Consider the following 22287-nt stretch of genomic DNA (forward strand, 5'->3'; position numbering starts at 1 on the left):
CATACTATTAGAATTTTGTTTTATTCGGTTTGCTAATAGCTTAGTAAAGCTGCTCACTGTTAAATAGATAAATGAATTATTATGAGCTGATTTTAGAGTGAACGTCAGGGATTTATTTTGTATTTAATGACTAGGAGTTGGGCAGGTCACAGCACTTCATGCACACCTTTTACAGGTTATGAGGCGAGATATTCCTCTTTGGGGGTTTTGGTGTTAGTTCTCAGAGGAGGGGGAGGGAAATTGACCTCCGCTTTATAACACTTATAACAGTGGACCACATAAGAGATAAATCATGAATATTTCCCTGTGAAAGGTAGTGTGAAAGCTGTAAATATGGCTAAACTTATAACAAATGCACACCCGGTCGCCTGCTTGTTCCCCCTAACTGATGCCACAAAGCCTGTGAAGTGCTCCGTGGTTGCGTACTGTGGCATGAAAACACATACGACCGTCCTGAAAAAATGGTGGATTGTATCATGCATGTCCAAAGACAGCATGTTAAGCAGAAATTCCCAACATTTTTCAATGGAAAATTCCAACCTTTTACAAAGTCAGGCCATTATAAGATGTGAGCAAATTGAATAAAGGCTTTTTTTTAAAAAACACAGCTTTACTGTGACATCATTTGTCATTTGTTTTTTTTTTTACATAGACCTGTTTGTAGGCATATAGCTTTACAGAAAGATATATCCATGTTGGAATGAGACCTCATCAGCTACCACAAAGCTCCATTTAACAGATCCCCTAAAATCATCAGGATTTTATTATATAGATGTTTACAATTTAAAAATATGACTATTTTTTAAACAATCCCAGTAATCAGAAATTAAGAACTTTAACATCGGATTAAGAGATTCCTTTTGGCAGAGTGACAGTCTCCTGTTTTCACATTGCCAGGAATGTGCTAGACTGTGCTGTATAATAGAGACACAAAGTGTTAACACATTGGACTACCTCCCTACGTTTGCTGAATCAGACAATCCCGCCCCAAACACAGATTTGCAAATATCCATTGTCAAGAATGCACATTGCGCTTGGTACTCTGAACATCAGCTCATTTACATGACGAGGGTAAATGGCTGCCATGTTTCAGAATAAAGATGCCTTTTGGTAAGTTAACACCAAAGGTAAATAAAATGAAGCCAGACTGTCAAGTAGTCCCTCTTCCTCAAATTTGGAGTAGAATAATTGAATAGAATGAAAAGCCACTGAAGAGACCGACAGTGGATTGATGCTCTTAAAACAAATTTTCTTCAGTGCGTGAGTGGGAGAATAAATATATTCGATATATAGATGTGTACTGGGCTTGCGGTTATCAACAAAACATGACTGAGTAATTGACTTAAGCTGCCATTTGAACTTTGAGATTAAACAGTAGAATCATGCCCAGTCTTGGACATGATACACCATGGTGTTTAAATTTTCCTTAGAAATGTCGAAGAAATCAATGTGATATAAGGTTTTGCAATAGAGGAGAGATTAAGAGATTTGGAATGCAAAAATTTTAGATAAAGATAGACTTTAACGAAAATGATTCCAAGCCTCCACATCAACAAAAGTGTTCATACATAGATCTGCCTCAAGAAAATTTGGTTTTCCATTTTACAAAGGAGTAGCATGAGGAAAGAAATAGGTGTATGATTGTCAATTTTTATTTTCATTTACAAGGCACAGGTAAATAGGAAATTATTGATGTGGTTCTAAACTTAGGATATTCTGAAAGAACCTCAAGGAATAATGTGGTATATTTAAAACATACAGAAGTATTTTTTAACATCAAGAAACCAGAAAAACTAGAGGGTAGAAAGATGTAATTTCATTCCTGCAATTAATGGTGGGATATAATCCAGGTAGATGGGTTGAATGTTGCAGAGAATAGCATAGCTCGAAGTGAAACAAATGCGCAAAGTCTCAACCTTATTTTAATGAACATGAATACATCAAAAAACAATGCAATAAATGTTTTGCAAAATTGGAAGCAAAACTATGAGATTAAACCCTTATGACAAATGGAATCATCTCACTCAGACACTAAGAGATGCATTTTGAAGGACTTAGTTGATGCACATTATTATAGAATTTTACCCTGCATTTAATCCATGATTTTCTAAAACTTGCATTATTTGTCATCATCTCTGGGTGAGGAAGGTAGAAATCTTCATAAAAAATATTATGCTTCTTTGACATGCAAAAGATTAAACAGCCAAGTTTTTAAGATGCCTCTGTAAATAAATTAATCTTAATGGACAGATGTTCAGCACTATTTAAAAACTTAAGAGTCCAATATAAATTGTATAAAAAGATTTTGCATTTGTATAGTGCATTTCAGAATGTTAAGATTTCTAAAGCACTTTCTAGCCAATAAGGTTAACTAATGTAGGAAATGTAGCAAAATTGCACACAGCAAGCTCCAAAAAGTAGTAATGCAATAATAGCCAGATAACGTGTTTTTGTGATGTTTGATTGAAGGTTAATATTGGCTTTTAATATTCCCTTGCTCTTCTACGTAATGGGATCTTTCGCATGCATCCAAGAAGGCATCTCATCTGAAAGCTGACACCTCAAACATTGCAGCACTCCCTCAGTACTGCACTCAAGTGTTAAATCTAGGGTTTTGTGATCTGGTCCTGGAGTAGAACTTGAAACACTTATCAAGTTACTGTGAAAATGTAAGTAAGTGACTGTTCTAATAGCACAAAATGAAGTAGATCTGAAAGCTTTGTTAGCCTTTGTAATTTTACTGAAATAAAATGGTACAGAAACTATTCATTCGTTAAATTATGAGTCATGAAAAAACAGCAATGTATGTGACTTCATAATCTTTGCAAATAAAGGCTCCACAGGTAATCCATGTTTACAAAAAAACTCATTAAAACATTGCTAGATCATTAAATGATGTCACACATCTGTAATATATTAAAATCCTCCAGCTGCTAACACACTAATGCTTCCAGTATTCTAGAATCAATGGGTAATGCAGAAACAGTGATGACTAATGCCTGTTAATTTGTTTCCTGCAGAAGTGGCATTGCAACCCTCAGACCATTACATCAAACACAACCGAAAGGCATTCCATTTTCTCTAAAAATCTTTGAACAAGAGAGATCCATCAGTAGGTGTAAATGGTTGAGTACTTAATTTCTTGTCCTGGATTATTTTCAGTTGAACAAAATTGACATTTGTTCTGAATTTTACAAGTTGTACATATTAAATAAAGATTAGGTTCAGAGATTGATGGCAAGTGAAAATTACTTTTTGTTGCAAAATTATTTACTTTTATTACCTTCAAGATGTTTCCAGTTCTGTGGGACCACCTCTCACTGATAGTAAATTCATTAATTCAGACAGCCTTTAGTCTTTTGAAAATCAGTGCATTATGAATTTGGAAATGTTTATCCTTTTAACCTCAAATGAATTCAGCCATTGCAGCAGTCTGATTAACTTGTCCGTCACTGACTTCCAGCAAAATGAAGAAGTCTTGTCAATTAAGTCAAAGTTATGGCATTCTAATTTTGTCCTATTTTCACAATTCACAGCCTGAGATATCAATCCAATCCTCAAATAATTACAATTACAAAAGTTGAAAAGAAGCCTAAAATTTCTTTCCCCTAAAATAGCAACAGACAGATTCCAAACAAAAACAAGCTATGATAGACAGGTATTTTATTCCATTCCATATTTTGCTTCATACATAATTCTAGCATCAGTTATCAAAGCTGTCTGAATTAAACAGAGCATAAATTGTGCCAAGATCGACCTGCATCAGTTTTATGGTTTCTGTTGTGCCACAGATCAAACCTCAGCAAGTATAAAGGTGCTGAAAGATCAATTTGTACAGTCCAAATGCTTGATTTTGCTTTCAGAGACATAAAAAAAGTCTTTACCTGAGCATTAGGTTCATGAGTTGCAGACCCTCCCCCTTCAAAAATCGATCCCTATTTGAGCTCAACATCAGGCACGAGCAAAGACTATCAAACAGGTTCTCCATCATCTCAAGCTCCTCATTTGTACTGGGATTATGACGTTTGAACAACTAAAAACAAAGGATTTGAGAGAAAACTTTTATTCGCCGTCAGAATTAAACCAACATTATATTACAACAGACAGGATTTTAAATAAGGTCAAAGGAAATGTTTCTTAATTGAAAAATTGGAAACCTCAGTTGAACATGTTAAAGAAAAGCTTTACTTATTTAGCCACTTCGATATCTTCTGAAAATTCAGAAGGAGTATACAGCCAACAAATTACTTCCAAATTGCACTCATTTTGTAGTTAATTTGTAAAATAGTAAGGACCTAGAAAATAGCTATGAGCTAAACGAAAAGTCAGTGGTGTGTAATTATTGGACTTCGGTACAACCCCCTCTGTTCAAGTAGTGCTATAGAATCTTTTACATCCATCTGGGTTGGAAGGCAGAGCCTCATCCAAAAGACGGCGCTTCTCACCTTCAGTATTGTGTTATCAGCCTAGACCATATGTTGTAGTCTTGCAATAGAGTTTCACTTATGATCTACTGACTCAAACTTGAGTTCTGCTACCAAGGCAAGGTGAACACTACAAATCTGTTGCATGTTACACAAGTTGCACAGCAAGGAAAAAACTGTATTCTGAGACTATACCTGAGTCAAGCAAACCTGAAAGGCATAAATTTGCTTACAGTTCACCAGATTTTCAGGTGGACCTTGGTCAGGTATCTGCCCACTACACACTACATGAACATTTGTAGTCACCAAAGAAACAGTGCCATAACATTTCTGCTGAAAGCAGTAGGAATCTCAACATGAATGGGGAGGAAGGATGTACCAGCCTCATCTGTACTCTCTCTCAAAGTCTGCGCGTACAGAAGGCTAAGTGTTCTTCACAGCTACTCAAAGTTAGAATCACAGAATCGTAATGTTTAGAAGGAAGTAATTCAGCCGATTGTGCCAGAGCAGGCTCTTTGAAAGACCTTTCCAATTTGGTCCTGCATCCCAACTCTTTCCCCATAATCTTGCAAATTAATCTTTTTCAAGTACACATCCAATTATTTTGTCAATGATTTCCACATTTCAGGCATTATTTCCCTCCCCTCCAAACTACTCCAAACAGTTAATGAAAAACTCAACCCAGCCAACCTGGCTTATTGCCCCCTCTCCAGCCTCCCTTCTGTCCATATCTTTGAATGCTAGGTTGTGGTGGAGACTGCAATTCTACTTCTCTATCACTTCCCTTGTTTCTTCAAATGTCTCCTTTCCATCAGAGTGCTTGCTTGACATCAATTTTTAATTAGCCTGAACTTCACCTAACTCAACATCAGAATAACCAAAGCTATCATTTTTCTTTCCTAAAAGCATCGCTCCACTGATATTGATTTGATCATTTTCTCTGACCATTTCCACAAGCGGGTATTAATATTTTGTAAGATCCTGAGGTAAGCTCAGGATATATTATCCATCACCAAATAATGCTTGATTTTATCTCTGGAACAATGTGTCCCTATCCCACTCAAACCCTTAAATAAGCCTTTGGCACTTCCACATTTGAGTGATCCAATGTCCTTGGATGATTTACTCTGATAGCTTCAAAAAAAAAACCCATATATAACACTATGCTGCTTGTGTTTCAGTCCAACCAAGCCTCATTTCACCTTTATCTTTAATCATCTCCACAAGATATAGTACATTCAATGTCCATGTCCTAACCTGCAATTTCACGACGGTTTTTTTCCTATCTATTGCTGCAAACTCATCTAGCCCTATAGTTTGTCCAAAATGTTTTGCTCCTCTATTCTCCCTCCCCTTGCTCCATCACTTGGTGGTTGGGGGCTCAGTGTCAGCCACCGCTGAGCAAACATAATCTATAAAGTGTGTTGGTTGTTTAGCTTGTTATCGGACAACAAATTTTATGCAATTGGGCACACAAAATGGAAGCAGACTAAAGTTACCCTCAGAGCCTCTCCACTAAGAATCACAAAGTAACAAACACCGATCAATAGGCAAGAGCATGCTTTTAGAATGCAAATTGAAGGCTAGCACATAAGGGAAGCTGGACAGGATGGCACTTACAGGAACTAAATCGCCACGCCATCAAAATCAGCACTTTTAAAACAGTTGAACAATCCATGGAGACACCTAAAATTAGCATAGTTAAGGAAACATTCCTGGCCCCTCAAAACCTCTTTTGAGATCAATGACACACCTATGGTTCAAACCCCGGAGATTCTAGACTATTAAATAATCAGATAAAACAATTTACACACATCTAAAACAATTTCCTCAACACTTGGAAACATCGAGACAGGATGGCTAAGGTCGAATACTGTAAAGTATTAGCATTTGAATCGCACACTGCACCGAAGTTCAGGTATAACTATAGTCTGCTGTGAGGGACGGGCAGAGCGCTTTCGGGACAGTCTGATTGTATGTCCTGACTGCGCTTCTCCGTCGACATAAAAGAAAATGAAGCTGTGCCGTTATTGAACTTCACCCTGAGTCCACAGTGGTCGTTTCGCCCACTCGCGCTAACAAGCTGTTAAAGCTATCATGCTGATAAAAGTTGCTCTGATGGATACAATTGTATGCGTTAGTAATTCACCACCTCACCCAAATACCATTCGTTAAGAGAAACCTGAAAACTTGTCACAGTGTTAACCTAAGTAAAAGTAATCCTTTAAAAAAAACCCAAAATCAGAAAACATCATTCTACAAGGAATCAATTGAGGCAAATTGCAATAGTGGAATAATGAAATTAATACCAAATATTTCAGAATTTGAGGAACATTGATCAATTAGGGTTGCTCCTTCATTTTCCATTCATTCTAGTTTACTGGACAATGGGGTAGTGAAGCATTTCAACAACATTGCAATATTTTTACAAATGCAAAATATTGCGGATTCTGCTAATCTGAAATAAAAATATTAAATGCTGGACATATTCAGCAGGTCTGACAGCAACTCTGGAGATGCCCTTTCATAGAATCCCCACAGTGTTGAAGATAGCCATTTGGTCCACTAAGCCTGCACCAACAACAATCCCACCTCAGCCCTATCCCCATAATCCCATGTATTTATCTGCAAATCTAAGGGTCAATCCACCTAACTTGCACATCTCTGGACTGAGGAGACACTGGAGCACCCTGATGAAACCCAAGCAGACATGGAGGAGAATGTGCAAATTCCTCACAGATAGTCACCCAAGACTGGGATTGAACCCAGGTCCATGGCGCTGTGAGGCAGTAGCACAAACCAGTGTGCCACAGTGCCGTCCTCGAGAACTGCACAAAGTTAGACATGCAATTCTAGATGAATACTTCTAACTTTACCCATTTCTAATGGGGCCTTTGCCATTTGTAACATAATAAATGATTTGGAGGAACATGTAACTGGTTTGATTCATAAGATTGTGGATGACACAAAGGTTGGTGGAATTGCAGATAGCAATGAGGACCAGCGGGTACAGTAGGATACTGATCGGTTGGAGACTTGGACGGAAAGATGGCAGATGGAATTTAATCTGGACAAATGTGAGGTAATGCATTTTGGGAGGTCTAATACAGATAGGAAATATACAGTAAGTGGCCGAACTCTTAAGAGTATTGATAGGCACAGGGACCTGGGTGTACAGGTACACTGAAAGTGGCAACACAGGTGGAAAAGGTAATCAAGAAGGCGCACCGTATGCTTGCCTTTTTTGGCTGGGACATTAAGTTCAAAAATTGGCAAGTCATGTTGCAGTTTTATCGAACCTTAGTTAGGCCGCAAATGGATTATAGTGTTCAATTCTGGTCACCACATTACCAGACGGATATGGAGGCTTTGGAGAGGGTGGAGAAAAGATTTACCAGGATGTTGCCTGGTATGGAGAACGTTAGCTGTGAACAGAGGGTGGAGAAACTTGGTTTGTTCTCCCTGTTACAACAGAGGTTGATAGAAGTCGACAAGATTATGGAGTGGATAGTCAGAAGCTTTTTTCCAGGGTGGAAGAGTCAACTATGAGGGAGCATAGGTTTATGATGCGAGGGGCAAGGTTTAAAGGAGATATATGAGGCAAGATTTTTACACAGAGGGCGATGGGTGCCTGGAACTCACTGCCGGGGGGAGGGAAAGAAGGTGACGGAAGCATATATGATAGCGACTTTTAAGCGGCGGCTTGATGAAGACAATTGGATGGGAATAGGGGGATATGGTCCCCAGAAGAGTAAGAGAGCTTTAGTTCAGTCGGGCAGCATGGTTGGTGCAGGCTTGGAGGGCCGAAGGACCAGCTCCTGGGTTATAATTTTCATTGTTTTTTGTTCTCTGAAAAATCATTGACAAGAAATGTCAATCCTGCTTCTTCATCAACAGTTGTCGCTAAGCTTGAGTGTTTCTAGCATTGACAGTTTATTTTGTAGCAACCTTCCTTCTGTTCACTCTAAATAATAGAATCCCTCATCAACTTCTTTGGACTATTGGTGTTCAAGCAGCAGGCAAAGCACAGAAAACAGAAATTTAGTTCATGATTAGCAAAATTATTAATGAGGAATTTCTGTAAATTACCTATGATCTTCCAAGTAAGGGTAGGATAGTAAGACTAACACACTGGGCCTGATTTTACCATCACATTACCAAGTTTTTGCGCTGAAAAATGGCACAAAGTCGGGTGCGAGGCAAGTAGTGCTATCCGCACCCACCCAGTTCCCCCTTTACTAACATCCAAAAATGGCCGCAGTCCAGATCATGCCCAAAATGGCTTGCACACCCAAACTCAGCAGCACTCCCCCCACCTTGACCACTGTGTTCACCTGTCCAGATTTGGTATGAATCAGACATGGTCCACAAGGTGGGGGGTTGGAGGGATACAGGTCAGATGGCTCTCTGGTGTGGGGGGTGGGGGCGGTGCAGGAGGGAGGCGGGTTAGATGGCTCTCTGGTGAGGTGGGAGAGAGGCTGATCAGATGGCTCTCTGACTCATCTGGGGGCAGGCCGCTGCCACTCTGCATGTGATCCAGGGGGTGGGGTGGGGGCAGTATTATCTGCCCAGGAGTGATATGGCAGGGGAGCATTTCTCCATTTTTTTTTCTGCACATGCACAGTTGGTGGTGCTGATTGAGTGCAATAAGCCCTCTCCACAGCCTTCTGTAGTGCGATTCAGAATCGCTGCTATTTTTCAGGCAGAGTGCATACGGTGGTGCCTGACAGCAGGTCTAAAAGTCAGATCTGAAACATTCCCAGTTTCAAGTCTACCCAACACTTAGAATTAAAACGGTAAAATAGTACCCACTATCTCAGAATCATAACATATAGATTTGTCCTGATATCACATTGAGTGCTTATTTAGTCCCAGTGTCCCCTGAAATTGGTAACATATCATCTCTTCGTATTTTAACTAGAATGAAATATCTACTGCTATCACTCGCTGTGAGAGATGTCTAAATACTTGGTTTTAAATCATTGCAGTAATGACACACTGATCTAATCCAGCTGCAAATTTTACAAGAATGCATCCAAATATGCACAAGTTTCTGGTTTATTTAACAAAGTGCAGAATGAAAGTATGGCTAAATTACTAGTAAACATGATCTTCAAATTTGTTACATGGTCACTTACAAACGCAAGGAAATATTACCAAGTGAAGTGTTCTGTTTAAGCTTCTTTGCTATAGTGAAATGAATGTGTTTGGGTTACCTACTACGGACTTGAAAAATCAATGTTTTTTTTCCCTGTTGATTGAATATGGTACAATTTCTTTAGGCATTTAGAGTTTGATATAGTAAGAGAATCATTACATTTCCTGAGCAAATAGCTGAAACAAATACTTATTTTCAAAATTCCATTTACATGCCTTAGATTAAATGTTACTTAATTTACTAAAAGTGGATATTAGAAAAACTGTCGATTTACGTATGTAATTATAATGACAGGCACTGAAACAGCATCGCTACAGCTTAAGGGTTAAAGAGAGCCATTTACATCACAGAAATTGATGCATCTTTAATCTAAATGACAGGTCATTTTAGGAGTCAAATATAAATAGCAAAGCTTATAACATTATTCTCTCCATCTTCTAATTTTTAAGCAGGGCAAAAATAAAATTACCCCGAGATAACTGAGGGATGGTTGGAAGCATGGAGGCAAAGGGGTGTTGTACAGCAAAATATATATTTTAAACAATGTTTGAATATCTTCAATGCAGAACACAAACTTGTGATGCATTGGCTTATCCTCTGGATATGGGCTGCCACATTTTTAAAAATGTTTTTTTTCCACAAATATAAAGCCAGTCACTTCAATTTTCAGTTTTTAAATCTACGTGTTTTTTCAGCTAATTTATTAGTGTCACATGTAGGCTTACATTAACAATGCAATGAAGTTACTGAGAAAACCACCCCTAGTCACCACAGTCCGACGGTTGTTCGGGTAAACTGAAGGAGAATTTAGCATGGCAAATGTACCGAACTCCCATCTTTTTTTTAAAATAAGTGTATTCTTACAAGTTATTAAAAAAGTCACCTAAGCAAAATAGTGGCTATACTAACCTATGTTATTTTCCCAAAACATGTGAAGCAATAAGAAATTAATTAGTTTAACTAGTTTATCTCATGATACTGATGGAAAGTTTTTGATCCTTTCTGTGAACTGAGAAAGTTAGAAGGCAGGGGCTAAAGCACCAGCAGTCATGTTTCTAAAACAGAAAGCTGAAATGGCTTTTGCCAAGATTAAGGTTACAAATGTTTAAGGACAGTTAGAAGTAATTTTGGTTAAAACAAATAAGATGACCCATTGATGCAGGGAAATACGGTATGTTCTTTATTTTGTATTATTGTGAAAATATGTTGTCCAAACTGAAGCAATAAGTTTAATGCAAACTGCAATTGTGATGTTCACCTTAACATGAAATAGAACAGCTTATAAATTTATTTCAAACATTGTTTCAAGTATTGTTTGGTCTATTCATCTACAATGAGATTGAAACAAAAGTATCTGGGTGAAGTCACAGGGGCACAACAGTTACAATCGCAGATATGCTAAGTAAATGTAAAAGCAATTAATGTCCATATAAGATTGTTCAGGGTATAAAACAGTATGGGACACAGATTTAAGGTTTCAGACAACAGATATAGAGGGGATATGAGGAAAAACTGTTGACACTGAGTAGCGATGAATAGAACTTGCTGCCTAAGAGAGTGGTGGAAGCAAAGAAGATTAATGATTTCATAAGGAGTTTGAATAGCTCCTGAAGGGAAAATAAATTATCAGGCTATAATAGTAAAGTAGGAGGATGTGACAGGCTGAGTTGCTCTTTGGGGGCCAACAAGGGCTTAACGGGCTGAATGGCCTCCTTCTGTACCATTATGCCCGTGACCTGATCATTGGTGTCACTTAACTCGAGAAGATACCTATAGCACATTAATTTGTAACACAAGGCCACTGTTAGCTCTTACTGTGAATAAGGGTAAGAAACCTTCACCAAGGCTACTGTCAAAACAATTATGCATTCCCTTAGAATACTCAATCCTTCATTATTTTCATGGAAGAGTTCAAACATCACTTTCAAACATCACATCAAACGTCTGTTGTAGGTAAAATGTTAGAATCCGTCATCAAGGAGGAAATAGCGAGGCATCTTGAGGGGAATTGCTTGATAGAGCAGACGCAGCACGGTTTCGTTAAGGGGAAGTCGTGTCTGACAAATTCATTGGAGTTCTATGAGGATGTGTCTAGGGCGATGGATAGAGGAGAGCCGGTGGATGTGGTCTTTCTTGATTTTCAGAAGGCGTTTGACAAGGTACCTCACAAGAGGTTATTGCAGAAGGTAAGGGGGCATGGAGTTGGGGGTAGGGTGTTAGCATGGATAGAGGATTGGTTGTCAAATAGGAGGCAGAGAGTGGGGGTTAATGGATGCTATTCAGATTGGCGGTTGGTGACTAGTGGAGTGCCCCAGGGATCGGTGCTGGGGCCTCAGCTATTTACCATTTATACAGATGATCTAGAGGAGGGAACCGAGTGTATGGTGTCGAAATTTGCTGATGACACCAAGATTGGTGGAACGGCAAATTGTGCGGAGGGTGTGGAGAGTCTGCAGAAGGATCTAGATAGGCTGGGCGAATGGGCCAGGAAATGGCAAATGGAATTTAATGTTGGCAAGTGCGAGGTGATCCACTTTGGTAGGAATAATGGTAGGAAGGACTATTACTTACGGGGCAAAAAACTGCAGCAGGCAACGGTGCACAGGGACCTCGGGGTCCTTGTGCATGAGTCGCAAAAACCCAGCCTGCAGGTGCAGCAGGTGGTCAGGAAGGCGAATGGGATGCTGGCCTTCATAGCGAGGGGGATTGAATATAAAAGTAGGGAGGTCTTGCTGCGGCTGTATAGGGCATTGGTGAGGCCGCAGCTGGTGTACCGTGTGCAGTTTTGGTCGCCGTACAAGGATATTTTGGCCTTGGAGGGAGTGCAGAGGAGGTTTACTAGGCTGATACCAGAGTTGAGGGGGTTGAGCTATGAGGAAAGGCTCAATAAACTAGGCTTGTACTCGTTAGAGTTTAGAAGAATGAGGGGAGATCTCATTGAGACATATAAGATGATGAATGGGATGGATAGGATAGAGGTGGAGAGGCTCTTCCCGCTCAGAAAGGACAGTAGGACTAGGGGGCACAGCCTCAAGATGGGGGGGGGGGGTGGTTTAGAACGGAGTTGAGGAGGAACTTCTTCACTCAAAGGGTGGTGAATCTCTGGAATTCTCTGCCCTTTGAGGTGGTGGAGGCTGCCTCGCTAAATATTTTTAAGACGCGGGTTGATGGGTTTTTGATAAGCGAGGGGATTAAGGGTTATGGGGAGAGGGCGGGAATGTGGAACTGAGACACGACAGATCAGCCATGATCTTATTGAATGGCGGGGCAGGCTCAAAGGGCTGGATGGCCGACTCCTGCTCCTATTTCTTATGTTCTTATCGCTTTCAATTAAAAGTTATTTGTTATTCAGGTAAACCTGCTGGTTATTCAAGTGATGCATCAGATATATCCTGTTACAGTTTAAAAATCACAAAGTTAAATGGGGAAAATAGGTTGAAATTTAATTTTCCATCCAAACTGCTGAGAAACTTTCATATCATTAAACTTTAATGCCTTAAGTGGTTTCAGAGTTGTTGGACATATGAATTGAGAAACTGTTAAGAGAAAATGCGAAAAGACAGGCACAGGGGATTTGCAGCCCATGGCTGCTTGGAGCAAAGCTCCAGCCTCTGCATATAAGGCTTTGGGTGATTCTGTATTAAAGAGGACTCCACCCTCTAGGTGATTATTTGCTCAGTTCCCATTGGTCCCTTAAAGAGATGACTCTCTGCTGTGCTGTCTTAAAAAGACAACACAATCACTACATCTCCTCTCACCTTTTAGTTTTTTTTTACAAATGGCAAAATCTATTTATTCAAACTCATACTCTAAGTACACATTAAACACAGAAGTTAGATATTTGTAAATTGAAGTAACAATTGTATAATGATCAGCAATGTTTGTATTTAACGTAACACTTCTACTCATAGGCTTCAAACATGCATAGTTCCAAAAATGGTCTTGCATGGAACTCTCCCACACATGTTTGCTGCTTTCCGAGTTCTGTCCTAGATAATGCGCTGATCTAGGACTACATTCTTTACTCTGCGGACAGTGTAACTCTCTAATCCTCTGTTGATTATTTTCTCTGCAATGCATGCAGGTACTACAATCACAATACAACATGGTCTTGTGTCTTGCCAGCTTGATCTCAACCTTAGTCAAGGATTATATTACTAGAGTTTAGAAGAGTGAGAGGGGATCACACGGGAAACTTATAAAATTCTAACAAGGTTAGACAGCATAGAATCAAAAAGAATGTTCCAAATGTTGGGGGAGTCCAGAACTAGGGATCATAGTTTGAGTATAAGGGGTAAGCCTTTTAAATCTGTGAAATTTCTTCACCTACAAGGAGCTGAATTTGTGGAATTCACTACCACAGAAAGTAGTTGAGGCCAAAATAGTGTGTGATTTCAAGAAGAAATTAGATATATCTCTTGGGGCTAAAGGGATCAATGGATACAGGAAGGAGGGGTGGGCGGTGGTCAGGATATTGAATTTGATGATCAGCCAAGATCAAAATGAATGGCAGAGCAGGCTCAAAGGGCTGAATGGCCTGCTCCTGCTTCTAGTTCCTATGTTTCAGTCTGTGACTTGTGAAGAAAATGGTGACAGTACTCTATTTCTGATACTTAGGCCATGTGAAAAAGCTCTTTCAAGCATTTCTATTCGGCATCATTTCATTGACCATTTTATCCTATTCGTTCTTGTGTTTTTCTACGGCGTGACCATTTCAGCAATCTTGTTCTGGCATATAATCTCAGTTTCTTTTGCTGCCTGAATTGCTGCTCTGTCTAGATCTCTCCAGTAAAAAGTCTGACAACACCAGGTTTTAGTCCAACCTATTTATTTGATAATATTCTCACAAGCTTTCGAGGGGACAGCCTCTTCGTCAGGTGAATGGAGAGTTCGAAGAGGCTGTCCCCTCGAAAGCTTGTGAGAATATTATCAAATAAATAGGTTGGACTAAAACCTGGTGTTGTCAGACTTTTTACTGTGTTTACGCCAGTCCAACGCCGGCATACCCACATCAGATCTCTCCAGCACAACATCTACAAATGGATGGCTTCATTTTTCACTAGGTTCTTTTCGTTTCCTGCATTTTCCCCCGCCTGTAATTTTACGCTCAGTGTCCATTGCAGTTCAGTCTAAGCCAGTTCTAGCTCCATCTCCCACAACTGGTTTTCCTTTATCTTGATAGTCACCTGGAGTTCCTTTATTAGAACCTTTAAAAACTTCTCAAACTATTTTCTTCTGTTCCTGGCAGGCAAAACACATCTTCAGTTCCACAACTTCAAATCTTCACTACCTGTGGTCCCTCAATGCAGGGATCGCTACCTGGATCCCCTGCAGGCTTTGTTCTGATCAGGAGACCTGCAAGCCTCAGCTTCTTCTTTCCATTGCTTCTGGGACAAACCCTGCAACTTTTCTTCCCTTTTAGCTTCTGAATCAATTCTCTGCCTTCTGTCCATCTGATTCTTTTTAACCCTGAAACACAGCTCTGTTTCTTATGTTTTCTTCCCTCCTGAAAGAATTGTAACAATCCTGAAGGCTAATCTCCATATTTTCATTTTCTGTGTCTTTCCAAATCTCTTGATTTACTGGTCACACCAGGTTCACTATTCTGAGGGACTGGCACTACGTTCACAATTCTGAGCCTCTCCGCCCTCAATCATGCATTCAGACATGCCTTTCTCATTTCCAAACTCCAATCGATTCAGATACTCTCAGGTACTTACGCTGCGCCATCGAAATTTATCTGCCTCATCGACAATGTGTAATAGCGTGATGCCCCTTGACAATGTCAAGACACTTCAGACTTTGTTAGAAATTAAAGGTATTTATTGATAAAGAGAAATCAGTTAGAGGGGATTTGCAGCTCATGGCTATCTGGAGCAAAGCTCCAGTCTCTGCATGTTGACTACATGACTTTGAAATGATTATTCACGGGACAGCACCCTCTAGGGTGATCACTTGCTCCCAGTTCCCATTGGTCCATTAAACCAAGTGACCCTCTGTCTTAAAGAGACAGACAACACAATCGTTACATCATTGCTACAATTAAAATCAGGTTTCATTACACTGTATTTCTTAGGGTATAGTCCTATGTACTTGGGAGCACCGATAACAATCTGTTGTTTATTTGTAGCAGTTTGAACTTAAAATTGGCTCCTTCAGGCTGCAAATAAGAATCCATACCTTCGATCATGGCATAGTTATTCATGGAATAGCATTCAATTACTATCTTTGATATCCTCTGAGAATCAATGAAGGACTGCCTCAACCTGTCCAATTCCTTACTGCAGCTTTTCAGCATCCTCCAGCAGCACCACCACCCCACCTCTCCACTTTGGTCTGTGAAATATGAAAAAACATTATCAGCCACTGAAAACCCTCTGCCATTGCCTCACTATTGACATTCCAAATTTGATGAAATCCCTGGCCCTATGTTAGTTATTTGCTAGGCGTAGGACCTAAGTGATAGACTACCATTAATGATCAAAGTGATGTGTGTATTGGGCTTGCATCAACATTTTTAAGATCTCATATTTGCCTTATAGCCTGACTGCATGTGACTCGATGCATGACTACATGTAAATTCCAGGTCAGCATCTGACAGAAATTTATAGGCCAAAAAACTACAAAATAAATGTTAAAGAAATTCTTCCCAGAAACCAAACAAGCAGAGCAGGTTATAAACTTCTGTCAGTGAGCCAGTAACAACAACTAAACCTTTTCTGGTACAGGAAAAGACAATCTGCCAACAAGGGAAAAGAATTAGGCTTACGCCAACATGAGGCCATTTTAAAGCAAAATGAACAATCTCCTAACCATTGTGGGTGTGAATTTTTTTAGAAGGATTGCGCCCCAGGCATTGTTAATCAGGGGGTAATGATTTGATTTCAGTTGTGGAAGGGGGAATAAAAGAAGTTTTCCTTCCATGTGATGAAATGTTCAATGCTTGTCAGCTTGCATTTATCTAGCAACACAAATTCATCAATTTCAATTCAAAGATTTAACTATTTGAGAATCCACTTCTGTCTTGACCAAGGGCTGAATTGAACCAAGCTTTGCAATCAATCAGCCCAAGCAAAAGAAAATGTATAAAATGAGAAAGGGCATTGAGAATATTACAACGATCATCAGATATGGTCTTTATGTTATCTAGTTTGTTCACTGTGCAGACGAGATATCAAGTACAGAACAATGAAAAGATTTGAGTGCTCTAAAACCAGAAATCCAGAGCATTTTGACACTAAGGTAACATACATCAAATGAAGCTTGAATACTTAATAACAGCTAATTGAACTCAAGATAGGATTCCGGCTTTATTTCTTTTAAATGCTGTCTCTGGGGTTACCAGTTCTCATAAAGGCAGTCAGAATAATGTGTTACCAAAGAATACTGATCTTCAAATTGGACAGCAACATCAATAGTTCATAGTGATAATTTGCAGATTTTGAAAAAATGCTCAGCTTGCCCAGATCTGGTGCATCAATTGCAGCATGAATATTAAAAAAAATTGTGATTATCAGAAGTAGTGTTGAACAAACAAACTCTTTAGGCATATACATTTGCGCTATCATGGAATCCAGAGTGCTTGTCATACCTAACTTTACAGTTTAAAGTACTGTGGCTATACTTTTATATTGAAGAGCATACAAAGCTTGTATAAGAGTCGTGATTTTTATACAATTCTTTTCTATTTTCACAGCCTGCATTTCATAGCGCTAGGACAGGTTTCCATCTTTCCCATTATCCGTTTAATTCTCCCCTGAAGAATAATTTTTGGCTGATCTTGCACAGTGCTTCATCACGTTGAGGTCTACAGACTGAATTGGGTGCAAATTATAACTAGACTGCATTGTTCCAGGATAACTAGAATCTACATTGCATCATTTCAATCTCATCATCAGGCCAACCCTCGAACTGATAAGTAATACTTGCGGGCTGCTGCCCCAAATAGCAAAAGAAACCTTATACTGAATAAGACCCTGCTGAAATGCCAATCATTGCGCAGATTAAATATTTTCAAAATTAGTGAGGAGCATCTGCTTACAATTAATCAATGAAAAACAAATTGCTACTACAATAAAATGAAAACCAAGACTCTCCACCAAAAAAGTGACAAATAAAATTGTGATTGAATACATTTTGTTAAAATTTCTTATAAGCTAAATTAACTGTAATGTATATAATAATTTCTTCTTTATTGACAACTTCCTCTAATCCATTTCCAGGCACAAGTTTAGGTAACTAGCTTCCAAGATTTCAGTAAAGCTGCTCACAGCATACTGTCTTATTCTGCAATTGTTTCAATATTGCAGTTTTCTGTCGGTTATGTTTCTTGACATTGTTCCTCTACACAGAGGATAATTAAATAATTACATTTATCATGTTCACCTCCAGATGCATGCTTAGAGAGTACCACCGGGGTAAAACATGTAACAAGTTCACACTTAAAGCTTGAAAGCTGGTAAGACAAGTTGAAGGGTCACCACACTATGGTGCCTGGTTGGGTGCATGAAGGGAGAATTTACCATGGCCAGTCCACCTAACCAGCACAACTTTCGGACTGTGGGAGGAAACCCATGCAGGCAGGGGGAGAACATGCAGACTCCGCAGAGACAGTGACGCAAACCAGAAATCAAACCCAGGTCCTGGTCACTGTAAGCCAGCAGTGCTAGCCACTGTGCTGCGCTATACCACCATGTTGCTCTACTGGTTAAGCCACTGAAGGGAGGATGTTGATATTTGGCACTACAGTTCATTCATATGTTCTAAATGTACAGTGATAGAATCTGTTAATCATGAAATCCACAACTTAAGACATGTAGAAGATCTGAAATATCTGTTGGATTTTGATGAGCTACGTAATGAAGTGAATCAATGTGGGTAGTGCGATTGACACTGTGGACTTCTAAAATGATTTTGATCAAGTAACAGACTTAAGCAAAATCAAAGTCCATGGGATTAAACAACTATGACTGAAACCACACAAATTTGGCAAAGAGTCAAAAAGCAGAGAAGTGGTAAACAGTTACTTTACAAACTTGAGGGAAATATATTGTATTGGGGGTTGGCATTAGGGTGATTCCTCTATTTCAATATATACAACTGACCTATATATAGACATATAAGGATATGTCTGATGAAGGAAGGTGGTTTTGGTGGTTGGAGGTCAACCACATCAGGCTCAGGACATCACTGCAGGAGTTCTTCAGGGTAATGTCCTAGAAAAAACCACCTTCAGCTGCTTCATAACCTGAAGCGGGAATGTTTCTTGCTGACTGTACAATATTCAGCACCATCTGCGACTCCTCAGATACTGAAGCAATCTATGTCCAAATACAGCAAGAACTGGGCATTATTTAGGCTTTGGTTCACAAGTGGCAAGTAACATTCATGCCAAACAATTGCCAGGCACTGACCATCTCCAACAAGAGAGAATCTAACCGTTGATTGGATAATTCTCCTTTTTAGCAACTAATCCAATTTAACCAGCACTGCCAGGATTCTGTCTGAAAATTGTTATGGCAAATAATTGCTTCGCAGTTATTGCACCCACATTAGTAAAAGCAAGGCTAACTGCATGGAAATTTGTTTAATATCTTCACGGCAATATTATTCTCCATTAAATATTGGAAGCAATTCTCCCATCCTGCTGTGCTCCTTTTGTAATGGGCTGGGAGACTCGAGCAGAGGCCATATCGCGACGCCACGGCCTCCAGGAGTGACTGGCAGTCGGATTTCTGGCGTGGAGCCGAATAATTCGTTCAAATTCTCACTCAAATGCTATTTAAATAACAATACTGAGCCTGGGACTGAAATCTCCAGGCACGTGAGCCATCCCCCCCCAACCAGGAGTAGTTTGCTTCAGCGCAGTTTAGTATAGCCCCCCACTTGCGGGAAACTGGGGACCTATCTCCACTGGACTGAAGGGGATTCACTGAGGCCCTCCAAAGGGTCGGGTGCCGGGGGTGCTCCCTGGCATTGTCACTGGTAGTGCCAACCTGGGCAGGGCTCCTTTGGCTCAAGGGGCAAAGTGCCAATGTCCAGGGGACACCTTGGCACCTCCCAAGAGGTACAGGGTAATGCCAAAGGAGTGGGACATAATGAGGGGAGGGGCACTCGGTGGAAGTTGAGAGGTCTCGCTGGATTATCGGGGGATGGGGGAGAGGACGGATTGGGGCAAAATTAGGAGACATGAGCTGTGGGTGAGGTGGGGAGGTAGGTTGGGGGCCGGGGTCAAGGCTGGCCCGGACATGCTCAGGGGACCAGCGATTGGGACTTGGGGGAGGGGTGGGAAGGTCGGTGATGCAGAGGTCATGGGACTGCCAGCAATCTCAATGCTGACAGAGCCGCTGACCTCTCCAGCGGGAATAGGCACCACCCACTGAATTTCAGTGTGATTCACACTGAAGCACTCTGCAGTGCACAGAGCGGTGATTAAATTTTGAAACTCCAGTTTTTACGCAAATTCCACAGTGAGAATTTTTTTTTGGAGAATCACCCCATTATCATTATTCCATTAAACACATTTTGTTGGCTTATTTCACTCTTTTCAAATAAAATATTACAAATTTTAAACTCCTATTTCGCATGCGCCAGTTCTCCTGAGAACAATGCAGCAAGAACAAAGAGCTTAACCAATACCCAATCTACATATGCCTGCACTGATCTTAGGTGTCCCAGTAAAATTAGAATTTGTAGCCCATTGTAAAGCATTGAATAAAGGCTAGTTCCAACTTTCCGGCATTCAGAATTAAAAATTCACAGAAATCATTCCAGCGTGTGTTTTATGACAGATAACAGATTCCTTTTTGAAAAGTGTAGCCGGCATTCAATACTTAAAAATTGAGCCACTGACTTTTATTCTTATCTGTGTTCAACAGCAGACTAATAGCACACAAACAGAGCCAATGATCATTGTATCACTTGAGAAACACACAGCAAATATAATGTCAAACTTAAACTTTTATTTAAAATCCATTTTGTGTTTGGGAGTTTCAGACAAATAAGGAAGAGAATGCTACCAAAAAAGATAAATCCTACATTTGAGCAGAAAAAAACTCAGGATGCTTCATGCTGTAATACATTGTGAACTCTACCGGGCTACAACTCATCTCAGCCATTAGGTGTCACCGAATGTAAGCTGCTTGTGTAGCTGCAGTGTTTGTGTGGTTGCTCAAGAGCTTGATCAATAGTAATCATCCCCCACCCAGCCCCCTGTTTATGGGTGATGAGAGATTCATCATAATAATGCTATTGAATAGATTAGATTTATTCTTGTTGAAGATAGCCATTGCATGGCACAAATGGTAGTATTTATGAACTACTTTCATCATATGAGAAGTTGCAAGTGGAACTAACACTGTCAGCTTCCATGAAGTGCCTGATTTCTGACCTTATGGAGGGAAAGTCATCGTTGAAGCACCTGAAGGTTAAGCTTTGTATCTCTGTTGGGATGGGATTATATTAAATATTCTTTGCTATCACTTATTTGTAGTGTTATAGATGATATAACAGAACCGATCATGTTAAAATACCGTTAACAGAACAACCGAGCAAGCCAATGGTCATTTTGCCAGCCTAGCATTTTTCATTTAACAGTCAAAAGGAACTTTAAGCCTTCCATTTCTAATATTGTGAAGTAAAATGTTTGAAAGTTTCATTGTAGCTGAGTTTTGCAGAAGTGACAATCACTTACAATTTAACAACTTAGTAACAAGGGGAATAAATATTTGAAAAGATCTGTGACATAAAATTCAGCTAGGTACTAAAACACTGATGTCATTTGCTGTTGAAAAATAATTGACATCAGTTTTTCCAGGATTACAGCTTTGATTAAGCCTAGATCAGATAGATTTGACTATGATTTCTTGCAGCTGGAGATTTGATGCTTCAGCCAGCATTAAACTTTAGAATGTGGAATATGCACCACAAATTGTTTAGTTTCCTTAAAAGTAACCACCTTAATACATTTCAAGCTGGATGTAAAAAATAATTGCAATCTATTTGTGTCACATTGATGATACAAAAAGTCAGCTTGGCTTAATTGGCAGCACTCTCACTTGAGACAGAAGGTTCAAGCGCACTTTATTACTTCGGCACACAGGCAGCCTGCTCACTGCAGTGCCAAAGGAGTATCCTAATACTGAAAATACATGGCTCTATTGAGTATACGAAACCCTGTTAAAAGATCTGAAGTTCTCCAAGAACTCTCCATCAACCTAAGCCACCATCACTAGTCATTCTTCTGAATGCTGCTCCTGAGACAAGCACAAAATAGCTCCCAAATGTGCTGACATTAACTCATTAAAAAAAAGGTATTCCTTAAATCTGCAGCACTTTGGAACATCCCAGGTGATATGATGAGACACAATATTCAGGTTCTTTATTGTTTTTATAATTCATCCATGTCTGCTGATTTTTAAAAAATTCTGATTTCACCTCTATATGAAAAATGCAGCTTGAATTACTGATCATTCAGGTGTAATTTACATCTGAATTATAGAGAGAAGACCACTGAAGCATAGCAATGAGTTAAGAATATCAACCTAGTCAGGAGCTAGAGGCTATAACAGATACTCACTGACAGCTGCTGCAGCAACACATCGATCCCTTCCTGGTCACCAAGTAATTCCCTATTGACTGAAAACAGTGGAGCCACTTGTCAGATATTACAGCATTAAACATGGATACACAGTGCATAATCAATAG

At 39.7% G+C, this 22287-nt stretch overlaps 1 protein-coding gene across 1 annotated transcript in view; it reads right to left on the reverse strand.

Moving 5' to 3' along the window:
• Positions 1–22287, reverse strand: part of ctnnbl1 (catenin, beta like 1) — a 178219-nt gene that overhangs the window by 68047 nt on the left and 87885 nt on the right. Inside the window, exons 9-10 of the mRNA XM_080205037.1 lie at positions 22160–22218; positions 3885–4033 (exon numbers count right to left, since the gene is read on the reverse strand). Coding sequence (XP_080061163.1) covers positions 3885–4033; positions 22160–22218 — 208 coding nt within the window. The remainder of the gene's footprint in view (positions 1–3884; positions 4034–22159; positions 22219–22287) is intronic.

The sequence above is a fragment of the Carcharhinus amblyrhynchos genome, chromosome 16 (assembly GCF_965287045.1).
Source record: "Carcharhinus amblyrhynchos chromosome 16, sCarAmb.v2.hapA, whole genome shotgun sequence".
In the NCBI taxonomy this organism is placed as follows: Eukaryota; Metazoa; Chordata; class Chondrichthyes; order Carcharhiniformes; family Carcharhinidae; genus Carcharhinus; species Carcharhinus amblyrhynchos.